Genomic DNA, 25093 nt, shown 5'->3' with positions numbered 1-25093 from the left:
CATAAAATAATTCAATCTGGACAGGGTGGCATTCAATCTGAATTTTAAGTCCCTTTTTAGGAACGGGCTTGAAAATTGTGCATGGACACAGCTTTAACTGCTAAACGAATTAAGGTGAGCCACTAAGAAGTCCAAAATGGCAATTTAGGTCCTCTGGGCCTAAATTCCCTGACCCTAAATGTTTTCAAAAGATGGTGTAAATACAACTTATTAAATAGTCCAAGTATTTCTTATATAAAGGCTGGCAACTAACACCATTGCTACGTTATACTAATTTACTTATTAGACTGCAACCAATCAGAAACGGCAGGCAATATTTTTACATAATTTATAGTTATATATTGCACACACTGGATTTCAGTCTTTGTGTCTGGTAACGAAGGTGGCTGTTTTTTACGGGGTAGCTGTGACTTCCACTTTAGCAATTAAAGGGTTTGAGCCTTTACCGGCATTAACTAGGCTACAGGTCTTGATGAGACTACAGCTAGTAACCTATTATAAGAAGAGTACATAATTCTTATAAATGTTGACTGCTTGTTTGACCAGAACAAATAGTGTGTTTTTGTCCATGGACTCCTTTGGGGTCAAAGTGGTGAAGCACAGAGTGCATGGCAGCAATCCTGTACAAACGTACCCGGGAATAAGTCTTACTGAACCCAATGGGGCTTACTTCCAAGTAGACAAACAGGATTGTACAGTAAGTAATTTAAAGACTATTTACAGAAATATTGCAAAATTAATGAATGTTAGAATGATGTTGGATTGAAGTTAAGTGGTTTCTAGCTGTAATGGTATAAAGGAATATGGAAAAATTGGATTTTAAATACGTAAAAACCTAATGCTATAATATATTAAGATTAAAGATTAGGATTAAAAAGGAGGGAAAGGAATTGCTGAACTAATAAATTGAACTGGAATACAAAAAAGGGAGGTATGAGGAGGTCTGGGAAACAAGTAAATGAAAGAGAAGTGATGAAAAGATGGAATTGTTTTTAATTGGTTTTTTTTGTATTTTGTATTTTTCTTTTTCTTATTTATGTATCCTTCTTTTGAAACTTTAATAAATATCATTTAAAAAAAAAAAGGATTGTACAGTAAGGGTGTGAGGCCTCAGCCACACCAAAAACTCAGAAGTTGACCACAGGCATGCCACCCTCCACACTATGGGAATTATAAGGCTGCTCTACCTTGGAAGGTTGCTGTAAGGATTAATGAGACTATGTTAAGTGTTTTAAGCAATTCCATCTGTGCCGTAAATTGCAATAAGAAAAGCACTTATTGCATTATGACTTGTTGGACATGTGTGAAGGTAGGGCTTGTATGGCGAAACGGCTCTAACGTAGGAGAGGCAGTGAATCTCTACTCCCTCTTGGAAGATCGCTAACCAATCCATTATTATGGTATAGTATGCCACCCTGCAAACTGAAAGGGCAGGTTACATATTTTAAAATAAACCAGTAATAAAGAGGCAGAGGGCAAACAGAACTTTGCTGGTCACCTACCACCAAGACACACACAGCAGTAAATGGCAACCATGAGAGAAAGTAAAAAAAAAAAAAGTTTACTGCGTGACCCCAAACTTGTATTGCCCCAGGTAACTTATAGGTGAAGGTTGTGCTTATAAGGTAGGGCTGGGGAACAGGATCTCGATCCCAATCTGGCCAATGTTCCAGATTCTTATCTCCCCCATGGGGCAAGTTTAATTAAGATGGCCACCTACTCCTCAATCATCTGGTGTCACAGTGTCAGGTAATCCAACTCCACCCTGAGCACGGCAGGGTGGGGCTCCCACAATCAGCTGCCATACATCCGATCCTATCTTCCACAATAAAGAAATTTCCACATGTGGCCCTGAATACAATTCTTAAAACGCAAGTCGCTAGGAGTTACAGAATGTACAGTACTTAAATATGAAATCAGAGTTGCATCATATTTTCAACAAAGCCCTTTCTCCTTGAAAAAGCTGTGGTATCCCAGCAGGGTGTGATTCAGTATGCCAGTGGCTTTCAACCATGGCACCCTGGAGTGCCATGAATTATGGTCGGGGTGTTGCGGGCAACTCTGGCCTCCGTCCCTCTTTCCTTACCTCCCTCCTCTGATGCCCTCTCGCCTCTCAAAGGCTTGTGCGGTCGTTTCTTGCAGAAGCTGGCCAGGGGGTGCTGGTTGCCAGGAGCTGAAGCGGCTTCAGGGTAAGCAAGCAAGTGGGTGAGGGAGCCCAGCTTTTGCTGTTGGGAATGGATGGGCAAGGGGGACGCCAGGCAGGCAGGCAGGCAGGCAGGCAGGCGGGCGTCACACTGAGCTTTCTTGTGCTTGCTGTGTGCAATGCCTGCCTGGGAGCTGAGTGTCTGGCACCAAAGGGGAGCCTTTCCACCATGCAAGCCCATGGCACCTGCTGCCGCCACTGCTGCCTCATGTTCATCTTTGGCCAGTCTCTGTCGGGTCCCTGAGGCTGGGGGCATCTTCTCAGGCCCCTGTGGGGCAACGTGAAGAGGCACCTCTTTTTGGGGTTGGGGGCCCCCTCAGAGACCAGGGGCGGGGGCTGCTCAGAGGACTCCCAAGGAAAGGGGATAGAAGAGGCTGAGGGAACACTCCACAGGGGAGGTTGCTTGAAAAGGGGTGAGGGGCTGCCGGCTCTGCAGGCAAGGGGTGGCATAGCTGGGTTTTTGAGGCTCGGAGGACATTTCTCCACAGGGGAGCTGCAGAAAGAATGTAGTTGGTCAAGGGAGCCTTGGACTCAAGAAGGTTGAAAACCTCCAATAGTGTTAAGGGAATCTGTGCAGAGGCCCCTCAATGACTCCTAATAGTTGCGACTGTTGGCTGCCCTGGCCTCTGGATGGATCCATTTAGTTTTTGAAGAGAATTTATGCAAAGAGTGGGATGGGGAAAAGCAAAATTAAGAAGGGAACCATACAGGCAGGACGTGTTCATCAGGTTAAAGACTTGCACCCTGGGATTAAGTAGGATTAAGGAAATGCACAAACAAAGGCAGGGCTCTGGTATCGTTTACTTGATCGCTTGCTCAAATTATAAACTGTCCTATCGCCCAAATCAGGTGAACTGCAATCAGCATATTGGGAATTGCATCTGCAGCAGAAACTGTGTTTCACATCGCTGTTTGGAGGCAATTCCTGGTTAGTGTGGACCAAAGCTTCCCCCAATTGGAGCAGAACAGCAAACTTTGACTAGGACAAACCAGGCATGAGATGAGGGAATCCGCACACATGGGGAGAGGAGGGAGTGTGAGAGCCTGAAGGGAATTCCAGACCATTATTTGACAACTAGCTGCCATGACATCCTTTTCTTGGGGAATGCGAAGGGATGCACATGAAGTTGACAAACACTTAAAACGAAGATGCTAATTTCCATCTGCTCCAGCACTCTGTTCGAAAGAGTCATAGGCTCTTGAGCATCTCTGTATGTAGGGACAGCATTGCTTTGCCCTTTGGAAAATACCCCCGAGACATCCTTCCGATAAATGAAACTGAAATGAATTTTGCCTCCGCTGCAGAATATCATCTGGGACTTATGAAAGGCTGACTCATCTACCACACAACAGCACGAGAGAGTGTCACAAAGTGTTGTGCCCCATGGGGATCCTTGGGGTCTCTAACGGTTAGATCACAACTAAGTGGCAACAAGTGACCTTGAGCGCACAGACTTATTTAAGAACTAAGGTGCCTGGCAGGATCAGACCAATGTCCCCAAAATTCAGCATTCTTGAGTTTCAAGAATCTCAAATCTCAGTTATGCAAATGCATAAACTAAGATATGAAACCAGCATTGAGTCACGGGGAAACTAAGAAAGCTGAACAAGCCCTGTACCAGGGGTCATTAATGTGGTGCCCTCCACATATTGGACTACACCTCTCAACAGCTCCAGCCAGCATGGCCAATGGCCAAGGATGATGGGACTTGTAATCCAACATTATGAGGACACCGTGCCGACGACCCTTGCCATTCACTTTCAAGTTTGTAATAAACCATTATGCATTTGGTGGTCCAGCAGTGGTCCACCTCAGACTGTGCTCCCCTTTCTAACCTATCCTGATCTCTGCTGGAGGCAGCATCCTATTCTCTGGGTGTTGCCAGCGCATCAGATTCTTCTGTACGTTGTTCAGAATGGTTTTGGGAATCTGGTTTTTTTTGTTGTTGCTGTGGTTCTGGGTGGTTTTAAGCAGGTATTAGTTTTGATTAGGCGTCTAGAAGCTGTCAGCAGGCGAAAGCAGTCACACCCTGGGAATGGCTTCCAATGGCAGGTTAAACCAGGTGATGATATTGGATGGGTCTCAAACCCTCAGTGCATCGAGGGCTTCCTTTGCATGCAAAAACGGGCTCTGGCACATTGAGCAGGCAAGACTAACAGTGGGTCCAACCGTCAAGAGGGCAGTTTCTGCATGTGCTGTAGATTAGAGGGAATTGAGGGGCAGATGGGGCTCGTCCACCTGGGAAGTTGGCCACCTAGGAGAAATAAAACTCTGATCCTAAACCTCTGCTGCCTTGCGGGATATCCTAGGGGGGAAGAAAAGGCTAAGGAATAAACCCTACACAAATCCAGAGTCCCTAAGACAGTTGGATGGCGCCTTGTACACCTTCCGGCAACTCCTGCAGCCAAGCTGGTGCCAAATGTCTTGCTCTGCTTTCCTTTGGACCACATCAGCAAGGTCTGGGCAGCCCAGGACCTCCAGACACACTGCCCAGACTTGTGCCTCAGGGAAATCATTTTGGTGCTGTTAACACAGCTGTTTGACTTCACCCCTGGACATGCACTCCACTGTCTCTTGAGACAGACAGATGCCAAAAACAACAAGTCTGATAGTGTTTTAGCTTAGGCTTTAGATGGTGACTTGTCACCCAGAGTATTTTTGTTATTTTTATTAAAAAAGGCAAGCTATTGATACCCAAAACAGATAAACAAGATGTGTCACCCTTTAAAACATTCCCTTCCTGAAATATTATCTGTGAAGTGGCACTCGATATTCAGGGTATTAAAACAAAAGCAATCAGCGGAGAATATACACTGCAAGATGTTTCTCTCACCACTATCTGGCAGGACACCCCAGCCAAATTCTATAGGGTGGGGTGGCTGATTTAGAATGTTTCCAAAACGTCCCCTTGGCCATCTGCATAGGATACCACTAAGTCTGAGGTGGGGAACTCCCAAAACCCCACCAGTCCCAGTGGCCAACCATAGTTCAGCAACACCTGGAGAGCCACAGGTTCCTCACACCTGCAAAAAGGCATCCCTATTCCACCCCCTACAAGCTCCATCCAGGTGTGGTGAGCTAAGTGGAAGGTTAAAACCGTGTTTATGGAAGACAATCTTACTCGGCTACAAGTGATCGCCAAAGAAGAAGTTCCTCTTATTCCAACAGGCTTTTGGGAACTGACTGCTTTTAATGAAAGTGCTGGCGCTGTGCTGTTTTTATCGTAATGATCTGTAGGTTTTTAATATATTTGCTATCCATCAATGTTTAATTGTTTCTTAATGTCGCCTCCTATTGTTTTAGCTGTTCTTAGTTTATCTGTAAGCCACCTTGAGCCCTGAGGGAGGCAATTCCTGTGACCCTTCATCCAAGGATCACAGGACAGTTTGCAATTTTTCAATTAGGAATAATCGCGTCTCGGATTAACCTCCCTGGGATAAGTATATAATTATGATACCCACAGTGGGGTAGCCATCAGGCACCAAGGTGTTTTGTGCGGTCTCTCTCCAACCTAATAATCTAACATAACCCTAACTGGAAGGGGAAGAATGATTTGCAAAGGGTCCTTTTTGCTACTTCCCCATGCAAAATGCATGCATGGCACAAGTATCTGACACGGAGTGACTCTATTAAATCAATCAGAGCCAATGTGGTGCGGAAGTCAGAGGGTCGGAAAGATGGGACTTCAAACCAGCCGCCTTCTCTCAGCCTAACCTACCTTGCAGGGATGTTGTGGGGATTCATTTATTTATAATTGCTTTTCCCAAGGCAAATTTGCAATGAAGAGGAGGAGAAACATTTTGAGCTCCCTGGAGGGTGGCAGGAAGGGCAGGATGCAAATGCAGCAAATACATACAAATTATTATAATAGGCTGGTGCCCGTGCCGGTTTATTGCAATTATCGGTACGGTTTTAACTGATTTTTATATATGCGCGTATATATATATATATATATATATATACATGCACAGTTTGAATTCTACTTCCCTCTTTTCCCTCGTTACCTATTTCATGTTTGCATTCTTACATTGCAAACCGCCCTGCGTGACCTTCAGATGAGGGGCGGCGTGCGAATTTAATAAAATAAAACAAAATCCCCGCGTATGGTGGTTTTTTGCAGCCATGGTTTTCCCACTCCCGCCCCATCTACGCATTTAGAGGTTGTTGGGTTTTTAAAAAATAATCTGGAAGCCGCCTCTAATCCCTAAGGACCCGGGGGCCAAAATTACGGGTAACGGAATGATAATAATCCTAATTATTTTCCGGGGGGGGCGGTGCTCACGACCTTCCCAAATCACGCCTCCCACCCCTCCGACCCCCAACCCATGAGGGGATGTCGGGGAAGAAGCGGACCCGTCAACCCCCCCCCCCCCCGCCGCGCGTTAAGGAGGCCGCGTCGGAGCGTCTCCGCCGCGCACGTCTGAACGCGCCGACCCGCGTCGACTCACAGAACTCGGCGATGTAGTGGGAGACGACGTAGTTCTCCTCGCACCAGTCCAGGGTGGAGGTGGGCTTCCCCCAGTAGCCCTCGCGGTCGCCGGCGGGAGCCATGGCGCTGCGTGACGCCGGGCGGGCGGGCGAGGCGGGATGAGGGGGGGAGAGAGAGAGAGAGAGAGGCGGCCGGCAGGCTCGAGGGAAGGAGGGCGGCGGGGTTAAAAAGAAAAAGGAGGGCGGCCGCCGCTCCCCGGATGGGCCGTCCGCCCAGCTGGCCCCGCCCTCGGCGGCGGCGGCGGCGGCGAGAGAGGCCCGCCTCGCAAGGAGGAGAAGGAGGCCTGCTCCTCCTCCTCCTCTGAAGCCGGGCCCGGCCTCCGCGTCGCCATGGAGACGGGCTGAGGCCTACGCACTCCGCCGCGCCTACGCGGCCGCCGACCTCACTGCTAATGGCCGCGGAGGCCTCACTACGCCGACCTCCTGACTGGGGAGAGGCCCTGAAAGAACTCATAATGAGGATAATAGTGATGAAGATAATAATAATAATAATAATAATAATAATAATAATAATAATATTAATTAATAATAGGGGGAAGGGGGGCTGAGAAAGGGCCTGCTTATTGACAGGGGGCTCTGGAGGCAGAGAAGGAACTAATAATGATAATGATAATAATAATAGTGAGGGTGATAATAATAATATTAATTAATAATAGGGGGAAGGGGGGCTGAGAAAGGGCCTGCTTATTGACAGGGGGCTCTGGAGGCAGAGAAGGAACTAATAATGATAATAATAATAATAATAATAATAAGGGTGATAATAATAATATTAATTAATAATAGGGGGAAGGGGGGCTGAGAAAGGGCCTGCTTATTGACAGAGGGCTCTGGAGGCAGAGAAGGAACTAATAATGATGATAATAATAATAATAATAATAGTGAGGGTGATAATAATAATATTAATTAATAATAGGGGGAAGGGGGGCTGAGAAAGGGCCTGCTTATTGACAGGGGGCTCTGGAGGCAGAGAAGGAACTAATAATGATAATAATAATAATAATAATAGTGAGGGTGATAATAATAATATTAATTAATAATAGGGGGAAGGGGGGCTGAGAAAGGGCCTGCTTATTGACAGGGGGCTCTGGAGGCAGAGAAGGAACTAATAATAATAATAATAATAATAATAATAGTGAGGGTGATAATAATAATATTAATTAATAATAAGGGGAAAGGGGGGTGAGAAAGGGTCTGCTTATTGACAGGGGGCTCTGGAGGCAGAGAAGGAACTAATAATGATAATAATAATAATAATAATAATAATAGGGTGATAATAATAATATTAATTAATAATAGGGGGAAGGGGGGCTGAGAAAGGGCCTGCTTATTGACAGGGGGCTCTGGAGGCAGAGAAGGAACTAATAATAATAATAATAATGAGGGTGATAATAATAATATTAATTAATAATAGGGGGAAGGGGGGCTGAGAAAGGGCCTGCTTATTGACAGGGGGCTCTGGAGGCAGAGAAGGAACTAATAATAATAATAATAATGAGGGTGATAATAATAATATTAATTAATAATAGGGGGAAGGGGGGCTGAGAAAGGGCCTGCTTATTGACAGGGGGCTCTGGAGGCAGAGAAGGAACTAATAATGATGATAATAATAATAATAATAATAATAGTGAGGGTGATAATAATAATATTAATTAATAATAGGCCGAGCAGGGGGAAGGGGGGCTGCGAGAGGGCCTGCTTATTGACAGGGGGCTCTGGAGGCAGAGAAGGAACTAATAATGATAATAATAATAATAATAGTGAGGGTGATAATAATATTAATTAATAATAGGCCGAGCAGGGGGAAGGGGGGCTGGGAGAGGGCCTGCTTATTGACAGGGGGCTCTGGAGGCAGAGAAGGAACTAATAATGATAATAATAATAATAATAGTGAGGGTGATAATAATAATATTAATTAATAATAGGGGGAAGGGGGGCTGAGAAAGGGCCTGCTTATTGACAGGGGGCTCTGGAGGCAGAGAAGGAACTAATAATAATAATAATAATAGTGAGGGTGATAATAATAATATTAATTAATAATAGGCCGAGCAGGGGGAAGCGGGGGCTGGGCTAGGGCCTGCTTATTGACAGGGGGCTCTGGAGGCAGAGAAAGAACTAATAATGATAATAATACTAATGGTGATAATAATAATATTAATTAATAATAGGCCAAGCAGGGGGGCTGGGAGAGGGCCTGCTTATTGACAGGGTGCTCTGGAGGCACAGAAAGAAATAATAATAATGATAATAGTGGTGATGATGATGATGATTAATAATAGGCCGAGCAGGGCTGAACTGCTCTGGAGGCAGAGAAAGAACTAATAATGATGATAATATTAGTGATGATAATATTAATAATTAATAATAGGCCGAGCAGAGGGAAGGGGGTGCTGGGCAAGGGCCTGCTTAGTAACAGGGGGCTCTGGAGGCAGAGAAAGAACTAATGATGATGATGATGATAATATGAGTTAATAATAGGCTGAGCAGGGGGAAGGAGTGGCTAGGCGAGGGCCTGCTTATTGACAGGGAGCTCTAGAGGCAGAGAAAGAAATAATCGCAATAACAATAATAATACACTGGATCAAGCTAAAAAACATCCATTATTGCAGCCTGTGAACAAACTATTGGATACCAAAGCAAGAAACACCAGGACTGGTTTGATGAGAATGACGGTGAGATTGAACGCATGATTGACAAGAAAAGGAAGGCCTTTCAGATCTGGCAAAGAGATAGATACTGTGTCACTAAGAAAAAAACCTATGCCAATGCAAAGGCTGAGGTTCAAAGAAGAACCAGAGAACTAAAAAACACCTGGTGGATAAAAAAAAGCTTAAGAGATCCAGCACTTAGCCAACACTCATTATGCACAGAGTTTCTTTAAAGCCACAAAGAAAACCTATGGGCCAATAAATCATGGCATACGCTCAACAGATGGTATCACACTTCTCAAAGATAAATACCGTATTTTTCGGACTATAGGACGCACCGGCCCATAGGACGCACCTAGTTTTCAGGGGGGGAAATCAAGGGGAAAAAATATTATTTCCCCCCCCCCCCCGCAGCTCTGGGAGCAGCGGACAGGCTGCACGCAGCCTGTCCGCTACTCCAAGACCTTCTCCCTGCTTTTGCGGGAGGTGGCGGAATTCCCCCACCTCCCGCAAAAGCCCACAGGAGCCCCGCGCGACTCCTGCGGGTTTTCGACCAGGAGGGAGAAGGGACTGAAACGGCCAGTCAGTCCCTTCTCCCTCCTCGGGGAAAAGCCCCCAAGAGCGGCGCGCTCTTTAAAGGGTGTGCGGCTCCTGCAGGCTTTTCTAGGAGGTGGGGGAATTCCCCCCCTCGTAGAAAAGCCAGCAGAAGCCGCGGAGCCCCTTTAAAGAGCACGAGGCTTTTGTGGGCTTTTGCGGGAGGTGGGGGAATTCCCCCATCTCCCGCAAAAGCCCAAAGGAGGGAGAAGGGACTGACTCGGCCAGTCAGTCCCTTCTCCCTCCTTGGGGAAAAGCCCTCAAGAGCCGCTTGCTCTTTAAAGGGTGTGCGGCTCCTGCGGGCTTTTCTAGGAGGTGGGGGAATTCCCCCACCTCCTAGAAAAGCCGCGGAGCCCCTTTAAAGAGCGCGCGGCTTTTGCCTGCTTTTGCGCGAGGTGGGGGAATTCCCCCATCTCCCGCAAAAGCCCAAAGGAGGGAGAAGGGACTGACTCGGCCAGTCAGTCCCTTCTCCCTCCTTGGGGAAAAGCCCCCAAGAGCCGCTTGCTCTTTAAAGGGTGTGCGGCTCCTGCGGGCTTTTCTAGGAGGTGGGGGAATTCCCCCACCTCCTAGAAAAGCCGCGGAGCCCCTTTAAAGAGCGCGCGGCTTTTGCCTGCTTTTGCGCGAGGTGGGGGAATTCCCCCATCTCCCGCAAAAGCCCAAAGGAGGGAGAAGGGACTGACTCGGCCAGTCAGTCCCTTCTCCCTCCTTGGGGAAAAGCCCCCAAGAGCCGCTTGCTCTTTAAAGGGTGTGCGGCTCCTGCGGGCTTTTCTAGGAGGTGGGGGAATTCCCCCACCTCCTAGAAAAGCCGCGGAGCCCCTTTAAAGAGCGCGCGGCTTTTGCCTGCTTTTGCGGGAGGTGGGGGAATTCCCCCATCTCCCGCAAAAGCCCAAAGGAGGGTTGGAGAGTAGCAGGAGGGCGTCGCGCGCCTTCCCGCTGCCCCCCATCCTCTGGGGCTGGCGATGGGGGAAGCGCTGCTTTCCCCACCGCCAGCCTCGAAGCCGGGTTGGAGGGTAGCGGCAAGGCGTCGCACGCCTTCCCGCTGCCCCCCATCCTCTGGGGCTGGCGATGGGGGAAGCGCTGCTTTCCCCACCGCCAGCCTCGAAGCCGGGTTGGAGGGTAGCGGCAAGGCGTCGCGCGCCTTCCCGCTGCCCCCCATCCTCTGGGGCTGGCGATGGGGGAAGCGCTGCTTTCCCCACCGCCAGCCTCGAAGCCGGGTTGGAGGGTAGCGGCAAGGCGTCGCGCGCCTTCCCGCTGCCCCCCATCCTCTGGGGCTGGCGATGGGGGAAGCGCTGCTTTCCCCACCGCCAGCCTCGAAGCCGGGTTGGAGGGTAGCGGCAAGGCGTCGCGCGCCTTCCCGCTGCCCCCCATCCTCTGGGGCTGGCGATGGGGGAAGCGCTGCTTTCCCCACCGCCAGCCTCGAAGCCGGGTTGGAGGGTAGCGGCAAGGCGTCGCGCGCCTTCCCGCTGCCCCCCATCCTCTGGGGCTGGCGATGGGGGAAGCGCTGCTTTCCCCACCGCCAGCCTCGAAGCCGGGTTGGAGGGTAGCGGCAAGGCGTCGCGCCCCTTCCCGCTGCCCCCCATCCTCTGGGGCTGGCGATGGGGGAAGCGCTGCTTTCCCCACCGCCAGCCTCGAAGCCGGGTTGGAGGGTAGCGGCAAGGCGTCGCGCCCCTTCCCGCTGCCCCCCATCCTCTGGGGCTGGCGATGGGGGAAGCGCTGCTTTCCCCACCGCCAGCCTCGAAGCCGGGTTGGAGGGTAGCGGCAAGGCGTCGCGCGCCTTCTCGCTGCCCCCCATCCTCTGGGGCTGGCGATGGGGGAAGCGCTGCTTTCCCCCACCGCCAGCCTCAAAGAGCAGACTCTCCTGGCTTCAGCGGAAGCAACGCGAAGCCTCCGGAGCGCAGGCTTCGGAGGCTTCGCATTGCTATCGCTGAAGCCGAGGAGTCTGCATTCGCTCCATAGGACGCACACACATTTCCCCTTCATTTTTGGAGGGGAAAAAGTGCGTCCTATGGTCCGAAAAATACGGTAAGTTATTGCATTGCGCTGGAAAGAACATTACCAACATCTCCTTAATCGCAACTACCCCATACCTGCTTAAGTCCTCTCACAAATCCCGCAAAAACAAATTAGAGATGAGCTTGCAGTATGTCCAAATCTGGGAGAGTTGTTTACAGCTACTAACCAAATGAAAAACAACAAAGCCAGTGGATCTGATGGGATACCTGCCCAAATCTTCAAAGCGGGCGGAATTGGAATTACACAACAACTTCACATAGAAACAGAAATCGTGAGGCGGCGGCGCAGCAACAGCGGAAAGCCCCATTAGCTAAAGTGGTGCTTCAGGTTAAGTACAGTTTCAGGTTAAGAACGGACCTCCAGAAAGAATTAAGTTCTTAACCCGAGGTGCCACTGTATAAGCACTGACAACTTGGAAACACTGGCCTGCGAGTGCTCCAGTCGGAGAACAGCCTTTACAAAAAGTGTCATGGTCTTTGAAGACACTCGAACTCTGGACGCAAGGGAGAAATGTGCTAGGAGAAAGGCAAACTTGGCAAATCCACACCATGATCAGCTCCTGCCCGGAAACCAATGTCCCCACTGTGGACGGACATGTGGATCCAGAATTGGCCTCCACAGTCTCTTAAGGACTCCTTGTTAAAACTGTGTTTATGGAAGACAATCTTACTCGGCTGCGAGGGATCGCCGAAGAAGAAGAAGAAGGGGGTGGGGCTAGGCCTGCTTATTGACAGGGGGCTCTGGAGGCAGAGAAATTAATAATAATGATGATGATAGTAATAATAATAATAATAAAAGGTCGGGAAGGGGGGCTGGGTGGGGGCCTGTGTGGCCACCTACCTGCTTATGTCAAGGTGGAGACTGCAGCCTTTAGGGGATCATGAGGAGAACTTTTGAAAGCGGTGCTGCTGGAACATGTAGTGCCTTTTTTCTATAAGCATACAGTAGTTTTATTGATTTCCAATACGTAACAACAATTACAATCTACAGAATAGATTTCTTCTATGGCATGCTGTTAGTAGTTCTTGAACTACCCTGAGATCTGTGGGTATAGAACAGTATACCCATTGTAGTAATAATAATAATAATAGACCGAGCAGGGGGAAGGGGGCCTGAGAGAGGGCCTGCTTATTGACAGGGTCTCTGGAGGCAGAGAAATAACAAATAATGATAATAATAGTGGTGGTGATAATAATATGAATTAATAATAGGCCGAGCTGGGGGAAGGGGGCCTGAGAGAAGGCCTGCTTATTGTCGACAGGGGGCTCTGGAGGCACAGAAATAAATAATAATAATGATAATAGTGGTGGTGATGATGATGATGATGATAGGCTAAGCAGGGCCAAGCTGCTCTGGAGGCAGAGAAAGAACTAATAATGATGATCATATTAGTGATGATAATATTAATAATTAATAATAGGCCGAGCAGAGGGAAGGGGGTGCTGGGCAAGGGCCTGCTTAGTAACAGGGGGCTCTGGAGGCAGAGAAAGAACTAATGTTGATGATGATGATGATGATGATATGAATTAATAATAGGCCGAGTAGGGGGAAGGAGTGGCTAGGCGAGGGCCTGCTTATTGACAGGGAGCTCTAGAGGCAGAGAAAGAAATAATCGCAATAACAATAATAATACACTGGATCAAGCTAAAAACATCCATTATTGCAGCCTGTGAGCAAACTATTGGATACCAAAGCAAGAAACACCAGGACTGGTTTGATGAGAATGACGGTGAGATTGAACGCATGATTGACAAGAAAAGGAAGGCCTTTCAGATCTGGCAAAGAGATAGATACTGTGTCACTAAGAAAAAACCTATGCCAACGCTAAGGCTGAGGTTCAAAGAAGAATCAGAGAACTAAAAAACACCTGGTGGATAAAAAAAAGCTCAAGAGATCCAGCACTTAGCCGACACTCATGATGTACAGAGTTTCTTTAAAGCCACAAAGACGCATCTATGGGCCAAATGAAAAACAACAAAGCCAGTGGACCTGATGGGATACCTGCCAAAATCTTCAAAGTGGGCGGAATTGAACTTATACAACAATTTCACAAGCTCACTGAAAAAATCTGGGAAAGAAGAAATCCCAGCAGACTTTAGAGATGCCAAAATTATCAATGTCTTTTAAAAAGGTGACAGAACTGATTGCCTTTACCAAAAGTGTCATGGTCCTTGAAGACACCGAACTCAGGACGCAAGGGAGAAATGTGCTAGGAGGAAGGCACGCTTGGCAAATCCACACCGTGATCAGCTCCTGCCCGGAAACCAATGTCCCCACTGTGGATGGACATGTGGATCCAGAATTGGCCTCCACAGTCACTTACGGACTCATTGTTAAAACCATGTTTATGGAAGACAATCTTACTCGGCTACGAGTGATCACCAAAGAAGAAGAAGAAGGGGGTGGGGCTAGGCCTGCTTATTGCCAGGGGGCTCTGGAGGCAGAGAAATTAATAATAATGATGATGATAGTAATAATAATAATAAAAGGTCGGGAAGGGGGGCTGGGTGGGGGCCTGTGTGGCCACCTACCTGCTTATGTCAAGGTGGAGACTGCAGCCTTTAGGGGATCATGAGGAGAACTTTTGAAAGCGGTGCTGCTGGAACTTGTAGTGCTTTTTTCTATAAGCATATGGTAGTTTTATTGATTTCCAATACATAACAACAATTACAATCTACAGAATAGATTTCTTCTATGGCATGTTGTTAGTAGTTCTTGAACTACCCTGAGATCTGTGGGTATAGGGCGGTTATACCCATTGTAGTAGTAGTAATAATAATAATAATTAAAAAATAATAATTACACGGAAAAGAAAAATGAAAGGACAACATCCCAATGTTCCCTGCTCCAGGCTAGATCAGTCTATTTAAGTGTGCCTAAGCCCAGTCTGTGACTTCAGTAGCAGCTGTCCTTAAGGTTTATCAGTAAAGTCCTTTGTAAAAGGACGCCATGTTTCAACAAAATCGTCTACATCATTTGCATTATTCAATATATGTAATCGCTTGGTTAATATTTCAGATACGGCGATGGACCATACATTCCATTTCCAAGGAGAAACGCACAGATGTTGCAATCTGTGCCACTAGTAGGCGTCCTGCTACTAAAATAAAAGTAATTTGTTATTTGCAGTAAAGTTCAGATTGCCCTTCTTTTAAAATAGTTACCTACCCCAAACGTGGGGTAGGTTATTTCTTGTCATGCCTTTAACGTCAAATCTGTTTCCACTTTATTTACTTCCTTTCATATCCTTTCATTTGTTCCTTCCCTCTGCACCACTTGTTGTAAAACAGCAACAAGTGGCCTGCAAAAGAGATGCAGGCATTGGAAAGAATGGAGCAGGCACCACCTGCTTAATAATAATAATAATAATAATAATAATAATAATAATAATAATATTTATACCCTGCCCATCTGACTGGATTGCCTCAGTCACTCTGGAGGGCTTGATCTCAATAGGCAGGTAGTTCCCACACTAAATGGTTGAGTTCTTACGAATGCAGAAAAGGTATATAGAATCGTAGAATAGTAAAGTTGGAAGGGACCACAAGGGTCATCTAGCCCAACCTTCAGCAATGTAAGAATCTTTTGTCCAACATGGGGCTGGTGGGATCTAAAGTCCAGCGACACCCAGAGAGCCACACCTTCACCTGCTCTAAAACAATATGTAGAACAATCAATCAATATAAAGCAGATTAGCGTCCCGTCCTCTCCCGCTGAGCAGAACAAGTTTGTGGGTTGAAGTTAAGAAGCCAGTACTACCGTTCCCACAAACAGATGTTAAGTGGCTTCTCAATTCAGCTGAGAATGGCCTCTTCCCACACATGGAATCTGGGCACCAAAGAGCATCCACCACTTTTGGAGCAGCACAATTTTGGATTATGAGTACGATTACAATATCTTTATTGTCATTGTCCCTTGCAGAACAATGAAATTGAAAAACTAAATAAAACTACCATAAAACTACATAAAGCTACTTCCATCCTGCAAACACGCATCCAAACTAACTTGAGCATTTCCCAGAAATGTTGAGCGATACTTTTAGGCTGGCTAGTTGCACCCTTCACCGAAAGTGAAACTTTCAGAAATGTTTGCGTAGGGTGCTACTTGAGAGAAACATCTGAGGAATTTGAGGGAAAGCCAAGGACAGTTCCGATAACGCTAGCAAATACTTCTATGGGAGTTTCACACTTCCCTCCCCTCTGGTTTTTGCCTACCCCAGCATTTGAAGTAATGCAAATGGTGACGCTTGAATGTCATTTCTCTGGAGTTTTTGCACATTTCTGCTTGTGGGATGCTAGCTTGTATGATTTTGGATGGGTTTTAATGGAAATGGTTACATCTCTTAAGCCCTAGGGATGCAGTTGCTAGTTATAAACTGTTAAGATGGTGCCACCTAGAGGAACCAAAACAGCTTTGCTGGGTATTTACTGTATTGCAAAGATTGAGGGCACAAGGAGAAGGGGACAACAGAGGATGAGATAGTTAAACAGTGTTCTCGAAGCTACCAGCATGAGTTTGACCAAACTGCGGGAGGCAATGGAAGACAGGAGTGCCTGGTGTGCTCTGGTCCATGGGGTCACGAAGAGTCGGACACGACTCAATGACTAAACAACAATTCTTCAGGACTTTCCCTCCCAGACAGGAGATGGCAGAAGAAGAGAGAAAGAGACCATACCATAGAAAGCCGCCTTATTTCTGGTCAAACTATGTGGAGCAGCGATGTTGCTCATCCTGGACCTGTGTTCTTGAGGTGGTGCCACTTCCCCCAACAGCTCCAGAACTTCTCCAGTGGGTCCCAACTTTGGAACTGCCTTAAAGGAACCTTCATGCCCTCGTGCCTTCAGGCAGTGGGTGCGAGAGCCACTACCAGTCCATGCTGGCAACGTTGAGCTAAATGTACTAACGCTCTGAATTAATAGAAAGCAGCTCCTTATGCTCCTAGGTACCAGCTGATTCTGAAGGCTGATCGCTGAAGAATTGATGCTTTTGAATTATGGTGCTGGAGGAGACTCTTGAGAGTCCCATGGACTGCAAGAAGATCAAACCTCTCCATTCTGAAGGAAATCAGCCCTGAGTGCTCACTGGAAGGACAGATCGTGAAGCTGAGGCTCCAGTACTTTGGCCACCTCATGAGAAGAGAAGACTCCCTGGAAAAGACCCTGATGCTGGGAAAGATGGAGGGCACAAGGAGAAGGGGACGACAGAGGACGAGATGGTTGGACAGTGTTCTCGAAGCTACCAGCATGAGTCTGACCAATCTGGGAAGCAGTGGAAGACAGGAGTGCCTGGCGTGCTCTGGTCCATGGGGTCACGAAGAGTCGGACACGACTAAACGACTAAACAACAACAACCAGCTGATTCTGTTTTTTTTGTTGTTGTTGTATTGTTATTCTTCAAGGACAGGCCAGTAGAGGGCAGTGGGCCAATGCAGATCAGACCCTCAAGGAAAGGCAGCGCTTGTCCGGAGATGAGTAAACAGGCTGCTTTCACTTCCCAACAGGAGACTTGGCAGGAGAAATGGAGACAGACGCACAAAACCGCCCCAACATCTCCTTGCGCTGTGAGAAGAAAAGGGGGAAATGGAACTATTGAACGGTTCACCGGCATGGAATTCAATAGAGTGCACAGTTCTTAAGTGAAATCTCTCATACGGCACCATAAAAGACCTCATTATCCTTCACTTTTGCAGAAATGGAAAGGGCTATTTGGATAAAGGAAGAGGTAGGGCTGTGATTTTTTTAGTTTGAAAAAGGGCAGTCTTTCAAAGAGGAAACAGAGATGTTTCTCGATGAAATACAAAGTGGGCAGTACCGTAGCTTTTAGTCAAGCAACTTAGGGCTGGTCTCCATTGCCAGCAGCCGGGATTTTATTAAGGCCATAGATGAACTGTAGAGCTCATGCAAAGCAGAGGATCCCAGGTTGGTCCCTTGGTAAAAAGGGTCAGGTGGCAAGGGATGAAAAAGATCTTTTTTCTGCCTGAGACCCTCGAGATCTGCTGACAGTCAAAACCAGGGGTAGGCAACCTAAGGCCCGGGGGCCGGATGCGTCCCAATTGCCTTCTCAATCCGGTCCACGGACGGTCCAGGAATCTGTGTGTTTTTACATGAGTAGAATGTGTCCTTTTATTTAAAATGCATCTCTGGGTTATTTGTGGGGCATGCCTGGTGTTTTTACATGAGTAGAATGTGTGCTTTTATTTAAAATGCATCTCTGGGTTATTTGTGGGGCATAGGAATTCGTTCATTCCCCCCCGCCAAAAAAAATATAGTCCGGCCCACCACATGGTCTGAGGGATGGTGGACCGGCCCACGGCTGAAAAAGGTTACTGATCCCTGGTCAAAACAGACAAGACTGGGCTGGATGGATCAGTGGTCAGCCTTGGAATCGGATTTCATATGTGTGCCTCCGAGGGCAAAACCAAACCGCTGGAGAATCATAGCGCCTGCTGTGGCTGCAGAGACCGGTAACTCGTAACTACTGCCTCTCGCATTATTTTTGCTGCATTAGCAGCACCAACGTGACCTCCCCAGGGCACAAGCCTGGGCTGTGTGCATGGAGGTCCTGGGCTGCCCAGATGACAAGACCCCTCCTCTCAGTCTTGCTGATGTTGTCCGAAGGAAAGCAGAGCAATACGTTTGGCACCCGCTTGGCTGCAGGAGTTGCCAAAAGGAGGCATATAAGGCGCCGTCCATCCACCTTAGGGACTCTGCTCCACATTTTCTTCTCACAAAGATATCCTACATAGATTTACAATAACAACACCTGATCCTGATTTGACATATATCTCACTTCTTCCCTCTCCTTCTCCCCATCTCAACCTTGGAAAAGCAAGGGATGGTAACGGGAATAATTCCACATACCTTACTGTATTTTTTGCTCTATAAGACACACCAGACCATAAGACGCACCTAGTTTTTGGAGGAGGAAAACAAGAAAAAAAGTATTCTGAATCCTAGAAGCCAGAACAGCAAGAGGGATCTGGCTTCTGGGATAGCCTCTTGCTGTTCTGGCTTATGGGATAGCCGCACACAGCCTCTCCCGGGCAGCGGGAGGAAGGCTCCCACTGCCCGGGAGAGGCTGTGCTCGGCTAAGCCAGGACAGCAAGCGGGATCACTGCGCACACACATTTCCCCTTACTTTTTAGGAGGGGGAAAGTGCGTCTTATAGAGCGAAAAATATGGTACATCTTGATTGTTACGGCAAACCAATGGCTTTCCAGATGGTGTGGGACTCTCCATTCCCATCTGCCCCAGTCAGCGTAACCAAAGACCTGGGGTAGCTCAGTCGGTAGAGCACAAGACTCTTAATCTCAGGCATTGCAGGGGGTTGGAATAAATTGTCGCCGTGGTGCCTTCCAGCTCTACAGTTCTTTAATTGATGGGACTTGGGACTTGCAATCTTGCAACATCTGAAAGACCACAAGTTTACCACCCCTGCTCTAGATGAATAACACAGGTGTGGTGCAGGGCACAGGAGGACAGACCTCAGGATCTACTTGCCAGATCTGCTTTTGCTCCTTTATTAGAACACCAAGATCTACCAACCAGAGCCAGGTGCAAAAGACAGACAGCCTGTTCTTTAATTAAAACTAAGAACAGGCCGTCTTCGAGCACACACTAAGCCTAGCTACATTCACACGGCTGTTTCCTCTACCTGTTAGTTTCTGCCTTTTATCTGATATTTCACAAGGTGTAAAAGCCATCACTGCAGATGGTGACAGCAGCCACAAAATTAAAAGACGCCTGCTTCTTGGGAGAAAAGCAATGACAAACCTAGACAGAATCTTAAAAAGTAGAGACATCACCTTGCCAACAAAGGTCCGTATAGTAAAAGCTGTGGTTTTCCCAGTAGTGATGTATGGAAGTGAGAGCTGGACCATAAAGAAGGCTGATTGCCAAAGAATTGATGCTTTTGAATTATGGTGGTGAAGGAGACTCTTGAGAGTCCCATGGGCTGCAAGAAGAACAAACCTATCCATTCTGAAGGAAATCAGCCCTGAGTGCTCACTGGAAGGACAGATCCTGAAGCTGAGGCTCCAGTACTTTGGCCACCTCATGAGAAGAGAAGACTCCCTGGAAAAGACCCTGATGTTGGGAAAGCACAAGGAGAAGGGGACGACAGAGGACGAGATGGTTGGATAGTGTTCTCGAAGCTACCAGCATGAGTTTGACCAAACTGTGGGAGGCAGTGGAAGACAGAAGTGCCTGGCGTGCTCTGGTCCATGGGGTCACGAAGAGTCGGACACGACTAAACAACAACAAAAGCCATTTCTGGAAGTCTGGCGGAACAGAGCGTCGCTCCCAGAAGAAAACTGTTTGCTGCCTCTCTTAGCCCTGAAAATACCGTAGTGGGAGTTTCTCACAGCAATTTCCTCGCCGTTTCATGGATCACACCATGTGGCAAAAATTGGCGCATTCCAGCACGCAGTTCTTGCTGATTCGTGGGGGAACAGAAGCACACATGTGCCCAAGGGGCGGCAGCACGTCTGACGATGTCCTCTGCTGCGTCACACCAAGTCAACTGGCATGGATGAAATTTAGCGTGACATGGCAGCATATTGATCAAAAAGCCACAGCTCTGTAAGCCATCGAGGGCTGCAGGGCGAAAGGAACATCGCAAAATGGGACAGAAGCACGAGGATCATAATCATCAAAGCTAATGCGATGGTGCAACCTAGGGATTTATCGTTCCAGAACTGAGCTGAACTCCTGGTCCTTTCATTAGAAGCTCAGAACTGGCTCATTAGTCCAATCCCTGTACTTTCTCACAGTATAATCCACAGCCCAATGTAGGTGGGGCACCCTTGCTAATCTACTGCAAACCACTCCTACTGGTAGATCTTCATCAACCTTCTGTCCACCCCTGGCTTAGGACGGTCACAGCTACATTGCTGGGAGCACAGCAACTCCTCTAATATCATTTCAGGAATCAAATGAGCAGGCACCTCTGTAGAAGCCCTGTCATAATTAAGCCAGGATAGCTGCAGGGATTATTGAGATTGGCAAAAGGCTCGGGATGTAATCAGCTCGCTGAGTTGATTGGCCAGAGCTGTCATTTCCAATCCATCATCTCCCATCTCAGTAAATAGGTGGTGTGACAGTTTCGTTTCTTTCCCGCCACCCAGCACGATGCATTTGCTTTCAGGGATTTAGAACAGGAAGCAACTGCACCTCTCCGTCTGCAAATGGATTTGCTTATTAAATGAATTTATCCTTTTACATTGGAATGGGACGTTTCCAGGGAGGAGGAGTTTCCCTGTCCCTTAATGCTGCTGTTTGTTTGTTTGTTTGTTTGAAGTATTTATGTGCTGCTGTTGGGGTTAGCTCTCATTAAGTGGCATATGACTGGGAAGAGATCTGATTTAGACGTGAGTGGCGCTATGGGTTAAACCACAGAGCCTAGGACTTTCCGATCAGAAGGTCGGCGGTTCGAATCCCTGCAATGGGGTGAGCTCCCGCTGCTCGGTTCCTGCTCCTGCCAACCTAGCAGTTCGAAAGCACCTCAAAGTGCAAGTAGGTAAAAAGGTACCACTCCAGTGGGAAGGTAAACGGCGTTTCCGTGCGCTGTTCTGGTTCGCCAGAAGCGGCTTAGTCATGCTGGCCACATGACCCGGAAACTGTACACCAGCTCCCTCGGCCAATAAAGCGAGATGAGCGCCGCAACCCCAGAGTCGGCCACGACTGGACCTAATGGTCAGGGGTCCCTTTACCTTTAAGGAGTAAGCACACACACAAGTCTCAGGAATCATCAGCATAAAAAGGGGTGTTAGAGAAAGGCAGACTGGAAGAAATGAGTGAGTTTAAACGGCACATTTGAAGGTCTGTATTGAATGGACTATTTGTAGTTCCATAGGAGGGAGTTCCACAAACAGAGTGCCACCACTGAAAAGACCCTGTCACTTGGGTCTGCCGTGACTGACTGTATTTGTGGGTACTCGAGGAAGGGCTCTTGGTGTATACAGTGGTACCTCAGGTTAAGAACTTAATTTGTTCTGGAGGTCTGTTCTTAATCTGAAACTGTTCTTAACCTGAAGCACCACTTTAGCTAATGGGGCCTGCTGCTGCCGCTGCGCTACCGCTGCACGATTTCTGTTCTCATCCTGAAGCAAAGTTCTTAACCTGAGGTAATATTTCTGGGTTAGCGGGGTCTGTAACCTGAAGCGTCTGTAACCTGAAGCATCTGTAACCCGAGGTACCACTGTATTCGATTCTGACCAAACTAAGCTTCTCCTCTCGGAGGCTTAGTTTGGTCAGAACTAATAATAATAATAATAATAATAATAATAATAATAATAATAATAATACATTTTATTTATACCCCACCCTCCCCAGCCAAGACCAAGCTCAGGGCAGCTAACAACCAATAATAAAAATAATTTGATTAAAATACAATTTAAAAAACAAGATTAAAATACAACATTAAAACATTAGGATGCAGCCTCTTCACAGGAGGAGAAAGGAAAAAGAAAGGGGGGGGGGAGGGAATCAAACTGATTCTAAGCCAAAGGCCAGGTGGAACAACTCTGTCTTACAGGCTCTGCAGAAAGAAATCAGATCCCGCAGGGCCCTGGTCTCATGAGACAGAGCGTTCCACCAGGCCGGAGCCATTGTTGAAAAGGCCCTGGCTCTGGTTGAGGCTAATCGGACTTCCTTAGGGCCCGGGACCTCTAGGGTGTTGCTATTTATGGACCTTAAGGTCCTCCGTGAACTGAGTATATACTTCCAGAGTTAACACTAAATACTTTACTTCTGGTAAATGAGCCACCATAGCGGCTAGTGGGCCGTGAAAATGTGTGTTACAGGCATTTTAGACTCGTCTACCCAGGTACTATCTGCAACTAAAGGGGCACATTGGTTGCCAGATGTGAATTCTTTTCAGCTTTCCTACCCAGTACGTTTCCGAGCACAATTCAAAGTGTTGGTGCTGACCTTTAAAGCCCTAAACGGCTTCGGTCCAGTATATCTGAAGGAGCGTCTCCACCCCCATCGTTCTACCTGGACACTGAGGTCCAGCACTTGAGGGCCTTCTGGCGGTTCCCTCACTGCAAGAAGCCAAGTTACAGGGAACCAGGCAGAGGGCCTTCTCGGTAGTGGCACCCACCCTGTGGAACGCCCTCCCACCAGATGTCAAAGAGAACAACAACTACCAGACTTTTAGAAGACATCTGAAGGTAGCCCTGTTTAGGGAAGCTTTTAATGTCTGATGTATTACAATATTTTAATATTTTTTTGGAAACCGCCTAGATGGGTGGGGTATAAATAAATTATTATTATTATTATTATTATTATTATTATTATTATTACCCCACTAACCAGCCCAAGCCATTTTGCTGCCCGAAGCAGAGAAGCATATGACATTCTCTCGTTCCCAGAGTCAAGGTATGTAGTACTCAAACCTAGCCAAGGTATTTTTAACATCCCACAAGCACCTCTCCCTCTCCCTGGCAGTTAAAATACAATAGTAGCATTTTAAATAATCAACGACTTGCTGTCTTTTCAGCTGCCTCTGGTGGCCTCCTCACTCCACCTAATGGTTGGGCCGGCTGTGGGTCCCTCCAGTGAGCTGTACCCCTTAAACATTCCAAAAGCCTGTTCTTTCATCTCTGACTTCCTAATTTGCTTGTTACAATTTTTTTTGTCATCCTGTTTCAGCGCGGAATGATTCTGATTACCCTCAGAAAATATTCTCTAATTAATTTGATGAATTCCTGCAAGTTCCGCATGACAGACCTCCCGCCCCTTTCCAAACAACAGCTTGGCCCCGTGAAATCTGTTCCTGCCGCGCTTTGCAAGCACATTAAAACGTTTCAGATGCTTCCCTTTTGGAGAATTTTAATGGGCTGAGTGAACAGAACCCTTTGGAGAAATCAAAGGGACAGAAATAATCAACGCGGCTATTTTCACATGGAAGAGAGGAAGCTAAAGAAAAGACGCAAACCTGCTCATTTAACAACTGTGGATAAATGCAACATCAAACCAGGGTGTAAATAAATCTAGGTAATTAATTCTTTTTTTAAAAAAATCCCAGTGTTTTATTCTTCCCTTCAAAAACAGGAGCTGGGAAAACTTTCTGCATTTTCTTGGGAGATAAAACAGATTCCCACTCAAGTCCTCTTGAGCAACGAGAAGCACATTTATCGCTAGCTATGATGTTGCAGTTATTAACTAACTGGTACCTGGGCTGGTTCAAAACATTTTGCCGCCTGAGGCCAAGGACTTAGATGGCGTCTCCTGCCTGCTCAGAAGCCCGCTGGAATAAAAGTTGCCTCTTATTTCAATAGCTGTGAAGAGATACTGTCTTCCACCACATCGGAAGCCAACTGGACAGGAGATTAACTCTTATTTCAACACTCATGATCAGGTAAGTCGTCTTCTGCAGCAGCAAAGCTAGTTTAGGATGGCCAGGACATATAGTGTAGTGTACACCACTCTGTCCCCCAACAGTAGGACTGGTCTGGGGGTGGAGGGTGCTTAGGAGGAGCAGTCAGACGACTGGCACTGCTTCACCCTCAACCCAATATCTGCCACCTTGGTCTCATGGTAGGGCCAGCCTCACCTAGTTTGCCTAGCTCTGAATGCTCAGCTCTATTGCACGTCAAATGCCATTTCCCCCAATACATGGGGCTACCTTTGAAGGTGACCCGGAAACTGCAATTAATCCAGAATGCGGCAGCTAGACTGGTGACTGGGAGCGGCCGCCAGGACCACATAACACCGGTCCTGAGAGATCTGCATTGACTCCCAGTATGTTTCCAAGCACAATTCAAAGTGTTGGTGCTGACCTTTAAAGCCCTAAACAGCCTCGGTCCTGTATACCTGAAGGAGCGTCTCCACCGCTATCGTTCTGCCTGGACACGGAGATCCAGCACCGAGGGCCTTCTGGCGCTTCCCTCATTGCGAGAAGTAAGGGAACCAGGCAGAGGGCCTTCTCAGTGGTGGCACCCGCCCTGTGGAACACCCTCCCTTCAGATGTGAAGGAAATAAGCAGCTATCCTATCTTTAAAAGACATCTGAAGGCAGCCCTGTTTAGGGAAGTTTTTAATATTTAATGCTGTATTGTTTTTAACACTAGATTGGGAGCTGCCCAGAGTGGCTGGGGAAACTCAGCTAGATGGGCAGGGCATAAATAATAAATTATTATTATAAATTA

General features: G+C 47.4%; 1 protein-coding gene and 2 long non-coding RNA genes across 4 annotated transcripts in view; 2 read left to right on the top strand and 1 right to left on the bottom strand.

Moving 5' to 3' along the window:
• The window catches only part of ACER3 (alkaline ceramidase 3), a 54116-nt gene extending 47105 nt beyond the window's left edge, over positions 1-7011 (bottom strand). Inside the window, exon 1 of one of the 2 annotated variants that reach the window (XM_081002408.1) lies at positions 6653-7011. In XM_081002408.1, the coding sequence (XP_080858534.1) occupies positions 6653-6755 (103 nt within the window). In that variant the 5' untranslated portion in view covers positions 6756-7011. The remainder of the gene's footprint in view (positions 1-6652) is intronic. The other variant, XM_081002409.1, reaches the window with a different exon arrangement.
• Positions 1122-25093, top strand: LOC308475417. The gene is made up of 2 exons (XR_013985170.1): positions 1122-2189; positions 23998-25093. It is a non-coding gene; the product is annotated as an uncharacterized lncRNA (long non-coding RNA).
• On the top strand, positions 8880-12049 carry LOC308475477. The gene is made up of 3 exons (XR_013985242.1): positions 8880-8995; positions 9118-9650; positions 11959-12049. It is a non-coding gene; the product is annotated as an uncharacterized lncRNA (long non-coding RNA).

This window comes from Podarcis pityusensis (assembly GCF_964106645.2).
Source record: "Podarcis pityusensis genome assembly, chromosome: 4".
In the NCBI taxonomy this organism is placed as follows: Eukaryota; Metazoa; Chordata; class Lepidosauria; order Squamata; family Lacertidae; genus Podarcis; species Podarcis pityusensis.
The sequence above is the reverse complement of the archived record's forward strand: the minus strand, read 5'-3'. Positions and strand labels throughout refer to the sequence as shown.